At 34.9% G+C, this 21,751-nt stretch overlaps 1 protein-coding gene across 2 annotated transcripts in view; it reads right to left on the bottom strand.

Moving 5' to 3' along the window:
* LOC149799657 (putative E3 ubiquitin-protein ligase ariadne-2) overlaps positions 1–21,751 on the bottom strand; it is a 66,344-nt gene that overhangs the window by 18,568 nt on the left and 26,025 nt on the right. For both annotated transcript variants that reach the window (XM_089959003.1, XM_089959004.1), the window contains exons 5-10: positions 19,441–19,591; positions 14,712–14,833; positions 10,469–10,578; positions 6,710–6,827; positions 2,301–2,351; positions 862–1,035 (exon numbers count right to left, since the gene is read on the bottom strand). In XM_089959003.1, coding sequence (XP_089815129.1) covers positions 862–1,035; positions 2,301–2,351; positions 6,710–6,827; positions 10,469–10,578; positions 14,712–14,833; positions 19,441–19,591 — 726 coding nt within the window. The remainder of the gene's footprint in view (positions 1–861; positions 1,036–2,300; positions 2,352–6,709; positions 6,828–10,468; positions 10,579–14,711; positions 14,834–19,440; positions 19,592–21,751) is intronic.

Here is a 21,751-nt window from a genome sequence, read left to right as displayed (position 1 = left end):
TGAGTAACCTTGGAGTGACAGCCTGTGATACAAGTGACTACCTTGATTAGCCACTTCAGCTGACACCTCACATGAAATGCATGCAATCCACTAATCTAATTTTATTCACATGTACAATACAGTTAACCTGCTGAAAGTAACCTATCACGATTTACACTGCACACTTATTAATATGGAAAGTTTATTCCTGAAAAAAAAAATATTTATACCAACTTCCAGCAGTACTGGTCAAAAAGGACCATCTGTGAAGGCTAGGAAGTACAGAGCATGGAAAAATCTATGTGGTCATGAGCTAAATACAAATCCTTATCTATGTTAGTAAAGCATAAAATGTAGGTTACAGCAATCTTTGGTTGTACTGGGGTAGTACTAACAAAGATGTGTCCAATTATCAAGTTTCCTGATTCAAACATGAGCAACACTTGATAAATAAATTTTACACCCAAACTTGCAACAAAAGTTTCATGAAGGGAATGATGTTCTACTAACGAAAAGAATTTCCAGGAATTCAATATAAAGACCATTTCTTCCTTTTAACTGCTGAGATGAAATCATCTCTGATTTCTTCAGAGATGACAAGATTTTAAAATTAGCTGCTGTGGTGAAATTGCTGTAATAAGTGAAATCTAATCAGGTCATCCAAACAAGCATGTAAATATGCCAACCAAATTTCATTTGTCAATCTCAAGCACTTCTTGCTTAATTATAATAACATGGCTTTTTCCAAAATGATCCAAAATCTGTAAAAAAAATGTTCTGGGGGTGGATATAAATACATTCGGACATAAGGACAACAGCAATGCAACATTCCCCCTTTTCCTTTGACAGCGAGAGCATAATTCAACATATCGCATATCTTACCCTCTCAAAGTAGAAGAGGTATTTCTTCAAAGCTTCTCTGGCCTGAGCATGTACTGACTCATTGGCAATGTTTGGATTCTCCTTATATCTGCTGCACTCATAATACTCGCTACCATGTGTCTTCCAGTCTCCCAAACACATCCAACAAAAGTCATATTTACACTTGGAACATTGCTGTAACAAGAAAACACTTCGCAAATGCAGTTGCAGATACTGTCTATACTTGCTTATAAATTGAGTCAAACTACAAACAACAAAGATCCTGATCTGCCATAGCATAATTCGCCTAGAGAAGAGCGTATATGTTGTTGGCACTACTGATTACTCCTACAGTAAAAGTTATATAAGTCATGTATGCATTCAGTAATGGGTGTCAGTTTTTAGAATTTATTGCTACATAACTTAAAATGGCAGTTATACACTTTATTTAGATCATTATACATTCACATTCCTTTGGAAAGTCATTTGGCAGCATCTGTGTTAACACTGACTTAATGTAAGGAGTGTTTGCTTTGGTTGTTAATTTCTAACCATTACCATAGTCTATAACACATAAATCTTAACAATTCATCAGATACCTATAACATGCCAAGTCATATGATCTACTTATCTTGTTCTGGGCAGCAATTTTTAATTTGGCCATTACCTCAACAACAGACTCATCATATGTACATTTTTGCTTTACAGTGGGTGACAATATTTTCTAATAAATTACACTGCACAATCTGCATTAGTGAAATAAGAAGCCACTACACTCATCTTGCATAACATGGTCACCTAGGTAGTTACGTAAACGAACAAACAATATCACTGGATAATGATGTACTCAGCAACTCATGGCTGTGCATCTTGGTCTACAAGCTGCTCAATATGCAGTCTAGCAGACTAGAGACAAGCAGCCAGTCAATAATGATTACAAATTTGCATAAGCATATGGTGTCAACTTTTTAAAGTGTGCCAGAAATGTTTTGAATGTTTGCTACAAATTTGATAATGTATGTACAGAGCTTACTTGATGCACACACCCTCTGATTTCTGTATGTGCAAATACATAGTCATCTTTTGAAGCCTATACAAAATCAATTTTTGCACATGAATTAGATACTGTAGCATGTGAATGAAAATGTCTAGCAGCAGTAGCAGTAGTTGTGGTGGTAGTATTCCTTCTGATATTTTGGTTTAAATAATGTTCTCCCAAACTAAATGTTTTATTCCAATTCACTATATTTTGTGTTGATCTTATTTAAATAATGACAGTTGCATGGATTTAGAAATATGTAACATATCTAATAGCATAATGTTAACCTTTCAACAATATATTTATAGATATACTGAAAATACTCATGAATTTCCATAAAGCATTTCAATAATAAAATGTCATTTTAAATCAAGAACTTTTTGCTAAAGTACTGTTTAAATCCTCCATCTAATATACTCACCATATGATTACAACCACCATTCTTTTCTATACACACATGACACTTTGGACACTGTAAAAAAAAGACAAGAATGGGTATGTAAACTGTAAAAATAAAATTTATGCAACACAAAATTATTAGCAACAAACATTTTCAGCCCATCAGCTCAAGTTGATGACAGTGTTCCAGCCAAAAAGATATAGATGGGCACCCCAGCACTCAAAGGCCCTCCTATCTGCCCATACTTTTGTGTCCCTCTGCCCTCTTTAGAACATCTTTCTCACTCATATACACCCTTAAGTGCCCCGTTCTGCCTTCTTAAAACGGCACAATTAGAATCTTATAAATACTGTCATTTTCTATGCCTCATTACAAACCACACTGTAATGCTGTCAATATTTTTCCATACGTTAGACCGATTTTCTGCACTTGTATAAAAATATAATTTACTTCTATTGTCAATTTGGAAAACATGCGTTTAAAAAGATCAGAAATATGATCTGGGGCTGCTTAAGTTTGTAAAGTACACTTAAACCCTAATCATCCCATGTACAGATTCACAAACTGCAGTTTTAAACCCTATGGAGCTAAATGGCTTTCTAATATCTCTCAACTTGACACAATCCTTAGCTTTTCTTTTTTCCATTTCACGTGGCAATGACAATAATCTCTCCTGTCATAAGATATGCTCAAATCAACACATGATGTAAATTAATGCAGATATTTCTTTATATTCTTCCATGCTGTGCGTTTAATCTTGAGAGGCTAATAGTCCTGTTCATCTTGAACTTGTATCTATATGCAACAGTTTGATCATCAGTTTGATCATTCAGATGTTTTGTATGAAACAATAAGTGCAGTTTAAAGTGTCTGAGGTACTCCTGTAAAGTTAATCTGCTTCCCTGACAATGTCCATTGAATCTAATATGAAACTCAGATCAAAATCATGCCAGTATCTGGATTCTACTGTAGCAATCATATTTCTGTATTTTAAGGGTCATTACCATGAGACTACCAGTCGAGTCATAAGGGTTAGTAGGTCTGTTGTTAGTTTAACTTTTTTTTCTTCAAAATTGTAGCACTTGACTGATTGATTGCTGATCAAATTCTACTCAGATTAAACACCTATTTACAGATGCGTGTTAGCCTGGGCATAAATTTAAGATCAAAGGTGTTGCTGCAAGCATCCTGGCATAAAAGTGTCTGTCCCATTAAAGATCACTAATCTCAAAGATGACTTTGTTATTTCTGTCACAATGAGTAAAAAATCTTCAAGCCTAAATATACAGAGTATAAGCCACTTTTACAATAAAAACCCAAAGCAACTACATGTATAAACCTTGCTATTTCATAAAGGTTGCTTGAGGGATTTATACAATCATGCAGAGTGAAAAACTTTCTAAGTCTGAAAATCAGATAGGTTTCTCTGAAGAACATCCATTCAAGAATCTCCTACTTTAAGGTAACATCTCTTCCAACTATTTTATTTATTTTCAATGAATTTCTTATCTAGTTCAATACTGTCACTATTTATCAATACCTACCATGTTAGCTGAGACACAACCCAGCTGTCAGCCTAGTTTTCATGTAGAATGAAGAATAAGGCTGAGGCTATATATAAATCTGACGTATGACATATTACATTAATAAATATAAAGGACTGACATATTACATCAATTTTTTTACATTTAAAAACAGTTGTTAATGATCTTGATATATATTTTTGACATTACAACTGATGTTGCGAGTGTTGATTGTGAAGAATAATTCCTGTGTAATGTGAATACCTACATCACACAACTTATAAATAATATAAGTACCATGCATAATCTATTATTATATACTATATCATTGACATATAGTATTTATAAACAAATTTTAAGCAATGATATGAGCCCCTGTGGTACAACTTGTCCCTATTTCATCACCAATAACAACAGCATCTCATATACCTGACCTTTTTAAGAAACTTTTATGATGTAGTCACACTAGTCTTAAATGTCTTATTCAATTTTGGAGTTTGTACTTTGAGGTAAAATGTCATTCTTGAAAGCTCCCTCTTGCACATTTCATACATGTAACAAATTTAGCAGGGGCCCCAAGTGGCCGAGTGGTCTAAAGTGCTCTCCGTTATGGATCACGGCCATCTCACCTCTGTCTGCATGGGTTCGAGTCTCGGATTCAGCCAATGTGGGTATGTGAGAAAGCTTGCCAGTAGCTTCTCATGGCTCGGTGGTTCTTACCGGGGTTTTCCCGGGTTCTTCAGCCACCATTAATACTGGCCGCCATGTATAGCCTATCATGTGCTGAAAAATGGCATTAAACCCTACAAAAACAATAACAACAACAAATTTAGCAACTACATGGTTAGAACAATGTATACAGTACAAACATAAGTGCCACAGGGTAGACAATTTCTATTTTTGGTCTAGCTCTGTTAAAAGGAAGCTACAATATGCAATCAGTACAGAGTGACCCCGCTATAACATGGTGATTTTGGTCCATAGAACCTGTTTTGTATACCAAACCCTGTTATAACCAACCAAATCAGTTAGCTAAAGAAAATGTGGCATGTACCAAATAACAAAAAGATGAATGAGGGTGGTGAGTTGGGGGGGGGGGATAATAAAAGTGAGCACAAAAATGTGATTTTGATTAAATGATAACAAAACTACTCTGAAATACATCTGCATATTGACAACTTACATTTGTGTAGTATATTCAATAATGTCTTAAGTACTGTACATGTGTATTAAAAAATTCCATGAAATTAAGTACAGATCACATATTATAAAATTGGGGCCCCGAGTGGCCGAGTGGACTAAAGCGCTCTTTGTTACAGATCACTGCCATCTCACCTCTGTCTGCGTGGGTTTGATTCTCGGATTCGGCTAATGTGGATATGTGAAAAAGCTTGCCAGTAGCTTCTTGTGGTCGGTGGTTCTTTCTGGGATTTTCCTGGGTTCTTCCTCCACCATTAATACTGGCCACTATGTATAGCCTATCGTGTGCTGAAAAATGGTGTTAAACCCTACAACAACAACATATTATAAAATTCATGTTATCAGTCACATTCCATTAGAAAACACAAATAATACATACATAAAGAGTGTTAATCCTCATTTGATCTATAACCTATTGTCAACAAACACTTGTCACTAAACAATTCATGACAATATTGTTGCCAGTAGCACAAGGTTATAGTTGTTTACATGCTACATGTACATGTACTTAAACTGGTCTAGATTTTGGTCAGCTGGAGACAGCTATCATCTTGCTGAGGCTACCCAAGGGATCAGGCTATTAATTGAGAAACGAAAACATTTAAACAAATTTAAAAGTAACCCGACAGCCAGATATTTATGGTTTCAAAAGACTGGAAAATTACTTTGCATTTTATGCCACTACTGGTAGTGATCATAAGCATACAAGTTTTTTTCATACTTTTAAGAAGAAATATTTTTTTTTTGCGTACGAGAAAAATACATGCATACACAACCATGTTATATCCGAAGCTGTGTTATAATGAAGCCTGCTATAACGGGGTTACACTGTACTTGCTAGCCTTTACTGCATATATCAAAATGAAGACATACAATATAAAAAATTAATGATGTAGACAACTTGCTGACATCTATTAACAAATACATATTTACCAATAATTTTGTAATGGTAAATAAATCCTTTATGTAGAACCAGTAAACATGTAAACTGGTCATGGTTGGAACTTAATTTGCACTGAATATTCTCTGTTTCTTAATAAATACTATTAATTACTTTATAGCTACTGTTATATCCACAATGTTAACTCAGCTTTGCTTTATTTTATATATAAATTCTTTTAATTTAATTACAATTTGAGATGAAAACAAGTCACTGTAAAAATTACAAATATCATTATAACAATGCAACTCTTGACAAATCCCGTTCTAGTAAAAAAAGTGCCCTGACAGCATTAAGTGTTCTTCACCCCCACCCAACCCCATTTTAAATTTCTGGCTTAACACTGAATGACATGGAAACATATGGGAAGTTGCTAATCAAGTACATCATTCTCACACATCATTGGGAATCCTGAAATCTTGATTTTCCTAGAAGATAAGTGAAACAAAATATCACTACTATTAGTTCACAAGTATATGACTTATGCTTGATGAATGAGAAATAGACAAGCAGCAGTTAGATGGGAAAATTAAAGAACAAAATAATTGGAAAAAATACTTCTTAGGTAATAAGCATCAATGCTGAGAATTCACGGGCCAAAACTGGAAGGAGCCATTAAATTCTCCAATATATTAATTTCACTGTACCCAAGGAGTAAACTGACACTTAATATTATATAGTATGCACAAATGAGTGAAAACCAGGACTCTAACTAATTCAGTGTAAAAAAAAGCAAAAAGGGAACAAATTTGAAAATGGTTGCTTACATCTTTTGTATGAGCACTAATGTAGTTGGCTGTCTCTGAGTCATCAGCACACTTTGTCAGCCACTTCTTGATCACATCACAATCTGTTGGAGCATGATATTCTATCCCACATTTAAAGCTGTAAGCATAAAAAAGTGAACTATTTTCCAAATGTAACAATCATTTACACCAAGATACTCTGTGTTCTATTTAATATATCCATTGAAAACAAAAACTCTTGATTTAACATATAGGTTGGAACACTGTATACCATATACATGGTACACTCAACTTTACCCTAAGATTCATGATAATTATTAACTCATTACTACCTGGTAATTGGCAAAATAAATTTTACATAAATATTATAAAATGAAAAACTAAACATTCTGCCATGTTTTTAATGATGGGATACAGTATTTTCCCACCCATCCAATAAAGCAAGGTTATCTGATGGCTTGGCTGTCATTGATGCAATACCAACACTGTACAATTATTACCTGGGTAAATTTTGTGAGGATGAAGTGACCCCAGATTGTAATAAAGACAGCATGGGTACAAATCGTACCAGCTGACCAATCCAGTGTGGCTACCATGGTATACTTGGGCAAATAAGTGTACTCCATGCGCACCAGCACTAAATAACCAACTTGTGTTAATGTGCCATAAATAAGGAAATCAAACCAAACTGTCATAATCAGCACCCACTAATAATATCATCTCACTCTATCACATATATGTTAGTTCCCTTTAGAAGCTGCATTGTCTCTTTCCCAATAAGGTCAAAGTAATAAAGCATTATGTACGATTCATATCTGAGACTGGCGTAAACCATTGATTTGAAGTAAAGTGCCACTGTGACATCCAAAATGTATAGTTACAAGTTGAAGAAAACAATAGTCCTACATGGGTTTTGCTATGTTTACCTCCTAAAGTTTGACCCAAAAAGTGGGGGCTGCTCTTACGCTGAACAAATTACTTATCCGCAAAGGCAGAGGATAACTGATCATTGAGTCACCTCTTCCAATGAATGAAAAATTAATTCTGACTGGTTATTGCCCTGTTATTGATATCCCCAATGAAGTCTGGCTTATACTAGGGAAAGTGTATTGTTTGAAAATGAGTGTTGTACTTGGATATAAGCCAAAGTCCATAAAGGGACACAACTCATAATAGCTTCTTCAAAATTCTGTTTATGTAATATTAGATCGAATATTATCTGTATCAGCATCAAAATTTTGACATAAAAATTTAAATTAATTCTAACAAATCTGCAAATGTAACATGTAATCTGATCAGTAGAATATTATATTCTAACAAAATGATACACATAACGTGACTTCTCATTGGTAGAATATTAAATTCCGTAACAGTAAAATCCAGACTGCACTGTTGGAAAGTCTAAGTCAATAGACTTCATGAATTCTCTTGTGACTCAGTCATATCGACATCAATATTTGGCTTTATTTCAATTTTTTGTGTTTGTGGACTGAATGATTTAATGATGATTTCAATGCCAAGTAAATTTGTTTTTACTGGTTGTACTGACTGGTCAAAAATAAATCCATTTTACTCTTTATGCTGATTGGTCATAAATAAATGTTTTCCTGGTTGTGCTGTCTGGTCACCAGCATATCTGGTTTTTGAAACAGTAATACCGTCATTTGCAAGCTTCAAACTTTCAAACATTAGATTATCATTTAATGGAGTCTACACTTCTAGATTAAGGACCAGTCAAAATATATTTCTTAAAAGAAAATAAGACACCCCCCCCAAATCAACAGGCACTAACATACAACTCTCTCCCCCATTATAATGCCATAGTTGGGGTCCATACCTGCCAAATGCATTATGTACCAAACAGACATATAGTGAAAATGAGCAAAAATGTTGGGTGTTTTTGTGTATTCGGGAGGGTGTAAACAAAACACTAGTCAAATGTATAGTAATACTGTCAGTTTATGTAAATTATATTTATTTCACTGCATGGTATTTATGCATTTAATTATGTCCTATAATAATATTAAAAAAAGTAAATTAAAATATTCCAAGCTTTAGATTGCTTTCTTTCAACCCATCTTTTCATAAATATGATGAAGAACAATGCTAAAAACATCTCATTTTAAGAAACATACTTGCCAGCTTACCTGAATCAAGATTAAAGTGATCAAAAATGTTGTAATCATATGCAAAAAATCATTAAATTTAGGCTGATATCAGACCAATGCATCCAGACATTCTTTTTTAATTAGGAGATCACAATCACACATTTACCACTTCAACACCCATTTTGCAATTAATTATATGAACACCTACCTGTCTATAACAAGTGCAATGTGTAATGTAGTCAGTGACTGAGTAACATCATATTATTTGCAGCACACTTTTAGTTATTCCAGAACATGGAATAACAGAAGAAAAAAGTTACAAACTTAAAAACATGAATGTAATCCATTTATAATCCAAATACTGTCCCAAACAAACATATTTGTACATAAAAAGTACTAATCCAAGTAGAATAACTCTATTCACTCATATGATGTGCATTTCCAACTAGAAGTATTTCATGGTTTTAGCTTTTTTTTATATACCAGATCGTTTTTCTTGGGTATTTACATTTATTTTGTTAGCAAAGTCTATGATATTTTTCAGCTGCATAATGTTCATAGTCACATCAGTCCTTTCCCGAAGGCAAATATGGCTTTGGAAACAGCGTTTGGTGTTTCTGGCAGGTCCTGCTGGCCACTGCCAATAGTAGTTCCAACTTCCTGTTGATTGGGATCTAAAATTTCTCTTTTGGTGCCTAGGAAGAACTGGATGATACCCACATCAGTCTAACATTTAACAGTGAAGCAGTCCTCATAAATTTGATCACATGCTGAACATCGTCAAATGAGTTAAAATGTCCCCGTAGCAAAGCTTTAGCCTCTTCGACATCCTCCTCCATGAATCCCTTAAAATCACAATCCTGTTGACAAAATAGGCTTTCCTGGGCATCTTCGTTGCCAGATTAAATGTCTTAATTCAATCATAAATACTCATAAGATCAAACTCACTTTTAAATATGATTTCACAACAAGCTGTATGAATAATCCTTTTTTGTACTGCAGCTACAATATGCAAATGAACATTTATCTCTTCTGGAAAACACTGCAACAGAAAACAGAAAGCAGCAGAAAGTTCAAACGACATGCTGTTACTACTGCTTTCTGTGATCTGTTTCCATGTGTCAATAAGCAAAGGTTGAAAATAAGCTGGTCTTCTGTGTAATCAGTGAGCTGTGTTTACAAGGTAAAGTCACTGATTTGCTGTAGTGGCTTTAATGTGTACTTTAGCCAAATACAATAGTTGATATGGACCAATGACAATTATGGCTTATCAGAGACATGGGTACTTTCAGGTGTTCAATTGCTTGTTAGGAATACAATATTTTACATTGCCTGAATACAACAGAGATTAACCATAAAGGTAAAAACATGTTCTGGTAATTTCAAAATAAAGTACAGTAGTTTTTTATTATGTAAAGGTTTCAACTTTCTTTTTTTATAAATTACTATTTTTATCATTTTGATTTTGTGGTCCATAGCGCTACCACTTTACATCTAGAATTGTGTCATAGCAAAGAACATTATAAAGGAGATAGCTGTATATCCTATATAGGCAATTAGAATCCAGATCATAATCAGAATATATACATAAATACCTACACATCTCAGTTTTGAGTCATTTAACATGATCTAATTACAATGTTAAAAAAATCTGCATATGAAATTATCCTACCAAAATGTAGTTTTACACCTGGAACATTCCACTTTCTTTGCTTTGCACACTGGAGCTCGCACAATTATGGGACAGTTTGCTCCTGGACAGAATCGTAGATCAGGGTGACTCTGAAAGTATTTAAAGACATAATGTGTAGATGTTTTTCATCTGACATCTGAATGACTTCAAAATCAATGTCTGCGATTAAACCAAAAATGTGTGTGCTAGATATGGATATGCATAACATCATGGTACAATTTAAGAAATCTTGATTCAAATACACCATTTATTCTTCCTTGTAAGTCAAGTCCAACTGCAAAATGCATAGACCAAAATCTGCAATTGTATAATGTATAATCAATTATGGGTCTATGCATTTTGTTAGGAGTGATCAGTAAAAAAAAAACAACACAGACCTTGATCAGCCAGTGAATCCTGTGAGGGCAGATCAGGGTATGTACTGTTTGCAACTGGACTTGACTTTAAGCATGTATATATGTTACAAGTGTGTGTGTAGAGATATTAAACCAGATACCATATTTGGTTTGAATCAAAAAAGTCTTCAATCCATCAAGTTTAGAATCTATTAAGTTTTTAAAAAGTTAATGTCATGAGTAATACCCATAGAATATAACTGAAGCATACTAATGTGTAGCAGAAATCATTCCATAAAATATCTCATTATCTCCACGAACCCATGACTTAAAATATATACTACTGTAAATGTGTGGTCAAGGATACCTTCCAATTATACTGTATTTCTATAACTCATTCACTCTATTCTCATTACTAACAATACTACAGAAGAGTTTACCCTGAAAATGACCAACACTTTTTTCCCCAAGGTAAATCAAAATGTAACCAGACATATTAGCGTGGAGTTTGTGAGCTTCTTAGTTTCCTTCTGAATCTTTTAAGAAGCAGCCACTGAAAAATGAAGTACCAGATACTGCTGGTTTTTTTTGGTTCAAATTACCATTTAAATAAAAAAATCTTAATTTACAAAAATGTATCTCTTTTATCAACTTTTAATAAAAAATATGATGATATTGTCAGTTATTTCTGTGTATAAAATAGTGACAGACCAAGCTCAAAATTTCATATCAAAGTCAGAACTTTGGAGATTTTATTGGTCAAACTTACATTGTATCCATCTAATATCCAAGTTTCTAAACTTAAGTGTACTCAAATTCTGTCATTGAAATCCTGATGAGATCTATAATAAGTCTTAAAATGATTAGCAATGATTAATATCCCAACCCTTCTGTCTTCCTGTCCGACCAAATTTCTCCTCTCACTCCCCAACTACCACAACAACCCTAATCACTAAACTGAATCGTTTGGTCATGTTATGCCCTTCTACAAATGAAATACAAAGATTTAAAGAATGTACATAAATTGTGTAGAAGCTTTGCAAGCCACACTTGCACACAAACACATTAAACGGAATGATTCTGAGTTACCAGCATTGCTGATAGGTTGCTGGTAAGGCTCCACTGGTAATAGTAACACCATCCATAAACGTCTTCCTATTTTTTAATACGAGAATATGATTTCTATATTGTGTTAGAAAAAAGAAATGTTTATTGTAAATTATAACATACTTACCCAATCACATTAACATTAGGAATTATGCTGCTTCCTCCAGAATCCAGCCCTTCCATAGACTTGTAAAAGTTTCTGTCCAAATGTGTACAGATAAGGGAAGTAACTCTTACATATTACCTCCCCTTAACCTGCTAGGTGGCACTCTATATACCAAGTGAGGACAGTCACTTGCAATGGGCACATGTAGAAGCAGGCAAGATTCATAAGATTCACTGGTGCATTCAAGAGGCTGGAGACTTAAAGGAACTCCCTTTTTGAAGAAGTTCTTTCCAAATAAAGTCTTTGCATTTGGGTGGAAGACACAGCAGGTTCATCTTGGTAAGGAACTTCATCCCAAATGAATGTTGGGAAGGGACAAGCACTGACTTTTACATATTTAGTATCCACCCTAAATTTCAAATGGGATAGAGAAGGTTGTGCATGTCATGAAGTAAAACTGAACTTCTGTAGGATGTCATCTAGGTACTTAAGTCCCCGATGAAGATATCCAGAAAGAGTGATGATGGTGTCCAATGTTTAGGTAAAGACCAAGAACCGAGGTTGAGGCTGAAAGGTCGGGCACAAAACTGATATATTGCTCCCCTGATGGTATAATGAAGGTATTTTCTTGATATTACATGGATAGGAATGTGGAAGTATGCATCAGACAGGTCCATAGTTATTGTGTACTCATAGGGTCATATGGACAAATTGACTAACCTAGCCATTTCCATTTTGAACTTTGTGGCTTTTTGAACAAGATGGCTTAAATCTATAATTGGGTGCAATTCCTGCTGGCTTTGTGGACAGTCTTGAAGAGAAGCATAGTCTTCCAGTTTTCAAATGATCTCTACTGCTAATTTGCCTAATAATGCTTTTATCTCCTTCTGCAATACATTGGTTTTTATGGGGTCAGTCAGAGTATCTGTCATGAAGGGGATAGTTGGGCTGACTGAATGTGACGCAAAGCCCCTTCAAAACCAACTGTATCAACCACTCATCATGAAGGAATCAACAGGTCCACGAGCTGCGGGACAGATGGAGTCTGGCACCCAACCGAGGGTTGCCGGGGGGTGGTAAAGAAGGTATGTCTTTATCTGTTTTCTCTCTCCCCTTCTGCTTGTCTGTAGAAAGCTGGGTGACATGATCTCCTGCTTACTGTCCCATCTCTAATGATGCTCATGATGAAGGTAAGCTGAGAAGAGACTTTGTACTGACAACTGAAGAGGCAACTCATGTGCAGTCTGTTTTCTGATTTCATCAATATGTCACCCAAACGTGAGTGGGGACACAGAAGGAAAGGACCACAAAGTCACTAAATGGTGCGGCTGAGTGATGCAGTAAGCAATAGAGTATCCATTCATATTAGATATATATTTGAGGAGGCTGTTAGGGCATTAGCCATAACATGAGAGGTTGCCCTAATAATCTCTTTGGAGATAAGACTGACTGCATTCAGAGCACAACTGTTCTCAGCCTCCTGACATTCGTGGCTGTGAAATCATTGTCAAGGCTAGGAACTATGATAGCTGTTTCCGTGCAACCTGTATCATTACCAATAAAGGTGGCTAACGTTGACTTGTTAATAAAAAAAGGGCCTTGTTATTATCTGGATCACTGATTTCTGGTTATTTCCACAATCTTCAAAGACTGAGGTAAAAGTCTTTAGGACTTCATCTTCATCCTTATCAACTAAAATCTTGACTTTCTAAGGTGTAATAATAACCAGCAGTGGGGAACATTCTGTAGAGGGTATGATAAGAAAAATTTCTTCAATGGCAGCTTTGAAATTGATCCAGTTCCCTCCATGATAGGATCAGAATTATCATGTGTCTCAAAGTTGGGATGGTCACTGACTCTGAGGGTCATCGACCTCCAGTTTGTGAAAGGATATGTTACACCAGATAGAAAAGATGACTGTTATCCCGTAAGCATCCATTACCAAATATATTCCAAACTGTAAGGCTATGAAAGGTAGTTTTGGGATGTCTTGGACCGCTTGTTAACAAATATGATTATTTGGCATGGCTGACTGCACTGGCTGGTATAACTGGAATGGGGTGGAAGGCTTAGTCAGTACAGCTAGCCAGCTTGGCTGGATAGACTGCTTTTATTTGTGGGTGTTAAGCCAGTATTATGTGTGCAGCCAGGTCAGACCAGAAGATGACATAATGGTTTTCAGATATCAAATTGGCAGTTTTCAGCAAAAGTTAAAACTAAAGGGGGTTGGGGGGGGTGAGAGGAGATAATCAGCATGTGTTACATCCCTTTTTGTATACAAATGTAGACAGATTTTTCAAGTCGAATGAGGAGAAGCTGGGTTTTGGAGGTAGCAGAAGTAATTCCTAATTTTACCATGATTGGGTAATGCATCTGATGGAGAAACAATCTTAGTTTGAAAAATTCAAACATTTCTGAGAATGCTATGGAATGATCTGCAAATTTCAAACATTCTCTTTCATGCAATAAATTTTATTTGAAGTTCTTTGAAATCTTCCCTCATGTGCCTGAAAAAACAGGAAATCTCAATATCACATATGATTTTTATATAACCCATGTACATTCCCCAAAATATTTGTTCAATAATTTTATGAAATGGTGACACATTTGCTCTAGATTTGGATTTTTAAAAATTTGCTGTCATAAAAATGTTTTTCCATCTAATCTATCATACCTTAACATGATCTGAAAATGAGAGCTGGGAATATCTGTCTCGTAGCTCTGGCTTCTGCATAACACTACACAAGAAATCCTCAGGGACAAGAATGTTACAGTCTTTAGCCATGCATTCAATACCTGAAATGCAAAATGAAATAAGTGTACCATAAAACAAGAAATGTATTCATAGACCATGGATGCCCCACCCCAGTTCCACAAAACACATCTAAATGTAAAAGGGTGTGAACAACTGAGAAATGTTGTATACACTCACTTACAAGTGGGATTAAACTGCAAACAATAAAGATCCTTACCTGCCATAGCATTATGCGTCTGCAGATCAGGGTCTATGTTATTTGTTCTACTGATTACTCCTAACAAACTGCACAGACCCAGATCTGGTGGCACATTATGTGAGGTCAGATCTGGGTCTCTGAAGTCTGCAGCTGGACTTGACTTGTAAGCAAGTATATACAGTAAAGGTATGAACCTATGGATGGATTGAAGAACAGATGGATGGAAAAGGGTAACATTATGTCCCAACAACTGTCGTGAATGGGCATTAAAAAAATACTTTCCACACATTTTTGACTCTTAATATACAGACTTATGTTCAAAGTTGATATCTTTAGTTACTTTTCATATACAGACTAATGTTCCAAAATCATATATTCAGTGACTTTAAACATATAGACTGATGTTCCAGATTTATATATTTAGTGACTTTTAACATGCTGACTATAATTCCAAATTGATATATTTAGTAACTTTTAACATACTCACTGGTGTTTCAAATATATATTTTAGTGAGTTTTAACATGCAGACTGATGTGCAACATTCACATATTTATTGAGTTTTAACAGACCAATGTTACAAAAAACACTGAACATACATACTAATGTTTCAAATTTATATATTTAGTCATTTTTAACATTTTGGATTAAAAAAACAAACACAAACTCCAATAATTCCGTGCAACTAGTTTCGCATTTACTGTATGCTTCTTCTGGCACAAAATGTTTTAAAACATACCAAATAACATGGTTTAGTTTCTTAAAAATTGGAAAACAATTTTTACAAATTTAGTTTCAAAACAATTTAGTTTTATAAAAAAATATAATTGTATCTATGACTGTTTGTCTCTATTTTATTGTTTTACTGAGTCATTTTTAACATAAAGACTGATGTTCACCATTCATTAATTTGGTGAATTTTACCATACAATTGTTCCAAACTCATATATTTAGTGACTTTTAAAATAGTGACTATTGTTCCAAATTCATATATTTTGTGACTTTTAACACACTAGCTGATGTTCCAAATCCATATATTTTGTGACTGTAATTGGAAAAAAGCTGCTCTATTACAAGTAAGTACCGATCAGTATTGCCCATTGCAACAACAGCCCTTGTATGATCTTCCTGAAAAAGATTTCCAAAAAAAAGTTCCACTTTAAAAATGGACATTTCACCACAAAAATGGTTACTCTCTTAAACGAAAATGGTTAGACCACACTATCAAACTTCTGTAGCAATATGATGTTCTAATTCACAATTTAAGTGGCTATTTCAAAGTTTAATGGTCATAGGCTAATAAATTGGTTACCTTAGAAAGTAAGGCTGATATCCATTTAGTAATTAATGGAAGATAACAAATGGTTAAGATTATGTCAAATTAAACAGTAATTACAAAAAAGCATTATGCTGCTTTTATTAGTATACCAAGATCTATCTGATAAAACAATAGTCAACTTCAACATTAAGAGACACTATCTGGAGTTCTAACCATCCCTCTGGCCTTAAATTCACTGATAAAAGGACCTTGAAGGAGACCAGAAACCAATGGAAATATAGAATAATAATAAAAGTACTATGGCAGAAAACCTTATTCTGAAGTATCATCTGCGACTATAATGCCAATATTTAAATATTGGCCTATCTTCTAGGAGCTGAATTTCCGTGACCTCGTATGCAAAATTTAAGTGTCTATTCGGTTACTTTCAGGATGTGACGTCATAGTAGCGACTCCAGCAGCCCAAGTGGGAGTGGCCAGAGTAAAAGACAATGCTGTTTTGTGTTGCTTACAGGTGTAATAGAACATTAAGAAAAGCCTGTGGACAACATTTTTTTTCTTTTCCGAAAGATAAAGGCATAATAAAAGAATGGATACATTATTACAAACGAGTCGATTTCAAAGCAACACCATACAGCACTCTGTGCTCGTTACATTTTTAAAAGGAATGTTACAAGAGGGATCATGAAAAAATGGAAGCTCAAGGATATGCAAATGCTAGGCCTAGACTAAAAGTTGGCGAAACATGCAAGTTACGAAAATAGGCAGAAGGCTGAGTAAGTGACCACAAAATGCAATAATCAATTCACAGATCTTTTATCTACACCAGCAGTGCTAAAAACAAATCTGATAGCCCGACACCCTGGGCCCCTCTGGTTTTAGTTTCGGCCCATCCTCCCATCCTGTATTCAAAGTGAGGTGCCCGTCGGGCTTGTCAAAACAAAAATTGTTTGCCTGAGGAAACTTTGATCGCACTGGTGAAATGAGTAAATGTATTTTCAAGAGGTTGACATACATGCCTTAACATGGCACACTCTAAATCAAATCACCACTGTCCTATGTGAACTTTAGATCTGATTTTAATCAAATGGAAGCTTTGCTAAAAATTATGATTCTAAACCTGTCGTGTTTCGAGAAAACACAAAATTCAGTAATCTTAAAAAATTAATAATTAAAAACAAAAAAATTTCAGTGTATGCCTGTTACATGTAGTATGCATAAACGGTAACCTGTAATGATTGGAAATGATATAAAACTATCCCTCTGGCAGTTTAAATAGCAGCGATTAAATGAAAAGAGGTAAAAGTTTCACATTAACTGGCTGACAATATAAACTGGGGAGAGGAGGAGACTATTGACCCAACCCCTTGCCCCAATGTGCAAGCGCCCATGGGACATGCCTTTTCTCCCTGTGATACGCCTTATTATTCAAACAGGTCAAGCCCGGTTTGCATATTCTGGTCAGCTCTGGCTAAATTGCAAAATAGCTAAAATTTTGATTTAAGTAAGCAAACAATAAAGCCGGTGTGACTAATGAACATAATCCTTATCCTTGCATTGATCTTGTGAAAACGACTGCCCTTCAGACATACTTCAAAGAAACCATGTTCGACAGTGTGCGTATGTAAGCACCAGCAATTGATTGCCAAATAAACGATGCCTATTTTGTTGTTACTTACGATGCCATGGACTTCATTTTAACTGTTCAAATCTGCAGTCACAAGTTACCGTATGTGTGGCAACTGTTTTTCCCACGTTTTATGCCCCACCTTATTTCCTTAGGTTTAAGTCTTAATCCATGTAACACTGTTTGCTGAATAAAATATTTATTCTGAATTAGTTCTTTAAGGGCACATATACTGTGTGGTATATTTTGTTTTATTCCTTATTTTAATTTAATCATAGTGATTAAACTTTACATATACGGTAGAGGAATGTCAGGTGTTAATTGGCCAAGTTTCTTTGGCGGAAATGGAGATGTGATTTTGTTGGCAGAGAAAATTTCACAGTGATCATTCGTTTAAGCTAATTGGTGACAACTTTTTTTTATATTATTTTTTTGTTACTATAGTACTGTTGTAGTTGTTTAAAAACATCTGAAATTTACTTGAATAATGTTTAATCTTCACGTTCTATTTACTTAAGAAAAACAAAACTGTTGTGTGAGGTTAATTATTTCGTCCAGTGCCAGATTTAGAAGTGTGTGCGTGTGTTTTTAACTTTTAACGTAGCTTTAACAATTTTTCAGTCAGATCGCTACGGTGTCTGCAGTGTGGCAGTTTAGACTGGATTGCATACATTATGTCTATTTATAAATAGTTTGGGGTTGGGCTTTTTCTTCTGACAAATGAAAAATTGACAGACATAATGTAATAGACTTCGCTGAGAAAAATCAATGAGATAATATGAGATCGGGAGGTAGATGAGGAAATACCCCAAAAATCGGGAGGTATTTCTCCCAGCTTGAGAGTTGACAAGTATGAACTGTCCGGGCTTGTGGAATTTCAGTCAGGGCTTGAGTTTATTTAAGTCACCGGTGCATGTGCCTAAAAAAATTTGTTTAGCACTGACCAGTACAGTACATAAACTATTATATCAGACAGCAGATTCAACTTTTGAATGTGCAACCCAAATGTGGTCTCCTCCTGTCTGTCTCGCTCGCCAAGTTTATGTTTGTATTTGAGGACTGGCTAGTATTGCGTAACGGGACCACATGATCTGTCATCTCATCAAAACTTGGAAAAACTCGGCAATTTACGGAATCGTGGTATCTTCCACGCAATATAATCACTACCCGCTTACGATATTTAATTTATAAACATGACAGTCGAATTAAAATCTCTAGAGAATTACATATGTAAAAGGAAAATTTTGATTTCTGGTCTCCTTTAACCTTCATTTTCTTTTGATGATGGTTTATATTAATAAAACCCTAAACAATAACCACATCTATGTTAATTGGATTAAGAGTAATTTTACTGCTGACTTTATTTCTGTATCTGTCTCCAAAAAATGAATTTTTCTGTTTCTTTTCTAAAGATTTGCAAGTAAACTTTTAACCACCATGTCAACCTCTATACTTAAAAACAAACTTTTTTTCTGATATTGAGAGATGTCTTAAAGGATAATAAAAGGCAAGCAAATTTCCAAACTAAAGGAAAGAGAAACAAACCTGTTGTAATGCCCTGCTGGATCTGAACCTGACAAAACTCATCCCAGCATTCTCCACAAAAGGAATGACCACATGACAAACTGTAGAAGTAATCCTGGGGCCTTCTCAAAAGACAGACTGAACAAACAGCTGAATTCCCGACTATCTGTTCCTGTAACATAATTTTAAATTAATAAAACACAGACTCAGATGAAAAGGACAAACTATAAAACCAAACATACTAAACAAATTCATGTGCTGTCATCCCTCACCATATTTCCATCTATGTTAGCCATAAAAATGTACTGTGCTACTGGTCAGGTTACCTTATACAATGGTAAATTACAAGGAAAAAGCAATTTTTAAACTATTTGTCTCAGAGAATACTTACCCAATCACATTAAAAATAATATTGTGGATTTTGGACTAAGCTTAATCATTAGAAGCTCTAAGCACTTTACAATATTGGTTTAAAAAATTAAGGGCAATAATATATATATATATATATATATATATATATATATATATATATATATATATATATATATATATATATATATATACTCAAACAAGATTGCACACAAAAAAACAGTAAATTTTTAAATTAAAACTTGCTCAGAATAATTAACATAAAAATAATTTCTTAAGTCTTAAATCTGTTCTTGCAGTCAAAAAAGGTGAGTTTAAAGAACATTTCTGAACAAGGTTATTGTCTATAAGTTCCAGAAGCAATTTGTTCCAGGTAGCTGAGCTCTAGTAGGCAAAACAAGGTTGTCCATAGGACTTGGTTTTGATAGTGGGAATAATGAGAATATGAGTGTCAGAAGAGAAGTGTAATTATCTAGAAGTGGGGTACATGTAGGTGAGATCAGAAAGGAATCTTGGACTGGAGGCAGTCAATGAAATGCAGCATAAAGATCTTTTTGATTCTCAAGTGGACTGGCAGCAAGTGGATGATAGAGAGCAAGGGGAGGAGCATTTAGTTCTTGGTACTCTATGGATGATCCAAGCAGATGTGCTTTGAACTTTTTTGAAGTTTCTGTGCTAGAATTGGAGATGAACCAGACTGAACAGTATGACAGTATTTTCTCTACGTACTTAGGTTACCATTAAAGAATCAAACCAGAGGGCTGACATCTGTGTCATCCCTCTGTCCACTCTTATATCTTTAATGCAATTAAGAAGGGTTCATCATAAAATAAATGTGTAGAAAGGACAATGTCATACAATGTTGGCATATCCAATGTCAATTACAGTCAATGGGGCAAGACTGGGAAAAAAATCTAATAGTTCTGTTTCAAAAGAAGCAGATGAAGAAACACATTCCAACAAAACAGCCAATGCATGATAAATACAATAACATAGAGGAAGACATTCAACGAACACATATATCATTAAAAACAGAACAAAAATCAGGAGTAGCTGGCGCAAGCCTGTTAATCAATCGTGGCCATTCCAATGAATGAATTAATTAATGTTAGGAAAAAAGCTCAGCTACCTCAAATCCAGTAACTGTGAATTGAAGGTTTGCAGAGATCGCTCTAATTTCATAAGCTTCTTGAGGCATATCTGATTTTTTTAAACTTCTGAGTATGCAAAGAAATTAACCCTCTTCAGCCATGATACTCAAGTGTGTGTGTGCTTTACATTTTTTAACATAGCTTTAACAATTTTAGTGATATGCTATGATGTATGCAGTGTGGCAGTTTATAGTTATGTCTAGCACTGGCACATCATGCCACATACATGTAGCGTCATGTCCCATCAGTCAAATTATCCTGATACCAGGCCAAACTAGTCCTAACACTAACCTCTTAATGCTGAGTGCCAAGCATGGCAGCTGCAAGTACCATTTTTACAAGTCTTTGGTATGACTCAGCTGGGGTTTGAACCTGTGACCTCCCACATTCATCCAGTTAGACCAATGGAGTGGTCACCTTGATGCTAAGTCTGTTGGGTTATATCCTCTTTCCCAGACTCCACCAGAACATAAAAGAAGTGCTGTATGACTCTTTTTTTCTTCTTCTTCCTACGAGCTTCAAATAATGCTTGAGAGGATGAACACAGTCATGCATCACTGACTCTCTTGATGCATCAATTGAAATGAGAGAAAATACGACCACTCTCTGATTGCCAGCCAATGGCCACATATTCTTAGCTACAAAGCCTGGTTGCATCAATAGGAACACTATAATATTCCATCTAAACTGGGGATAGTTTACGTTCATTAAAAGGTCATGCAACTCACTCACTCTGCATACTGAAAGTTATCAGAAAGCAAACCTTGTTGGGTACTGGATAAAAGACTAGAACTGAGTGACATCAGAAGCCA

Source organism: Sinohyriopsis cumingii, chromosome 5 (assembly GCF_028554795.1).
Source record: "Sinohyriopsis cumingii isolate HCF-2022 chromosome 5, ASM2855479v2, whole genome shotgun sequence".
Classification (NCBI taxonomy): domain Eukaryota; kingdom Metazoa; phylum Mollusca; class Bivalvia; order Unionida; family Unionidae; genus Sinohyriopsis; species Sinohyriopsis cumingii.
Note: the sequence above shows the minus strand (reverse complement) of the source record. Positions and strands in the feature narration are given on the sequence as shown.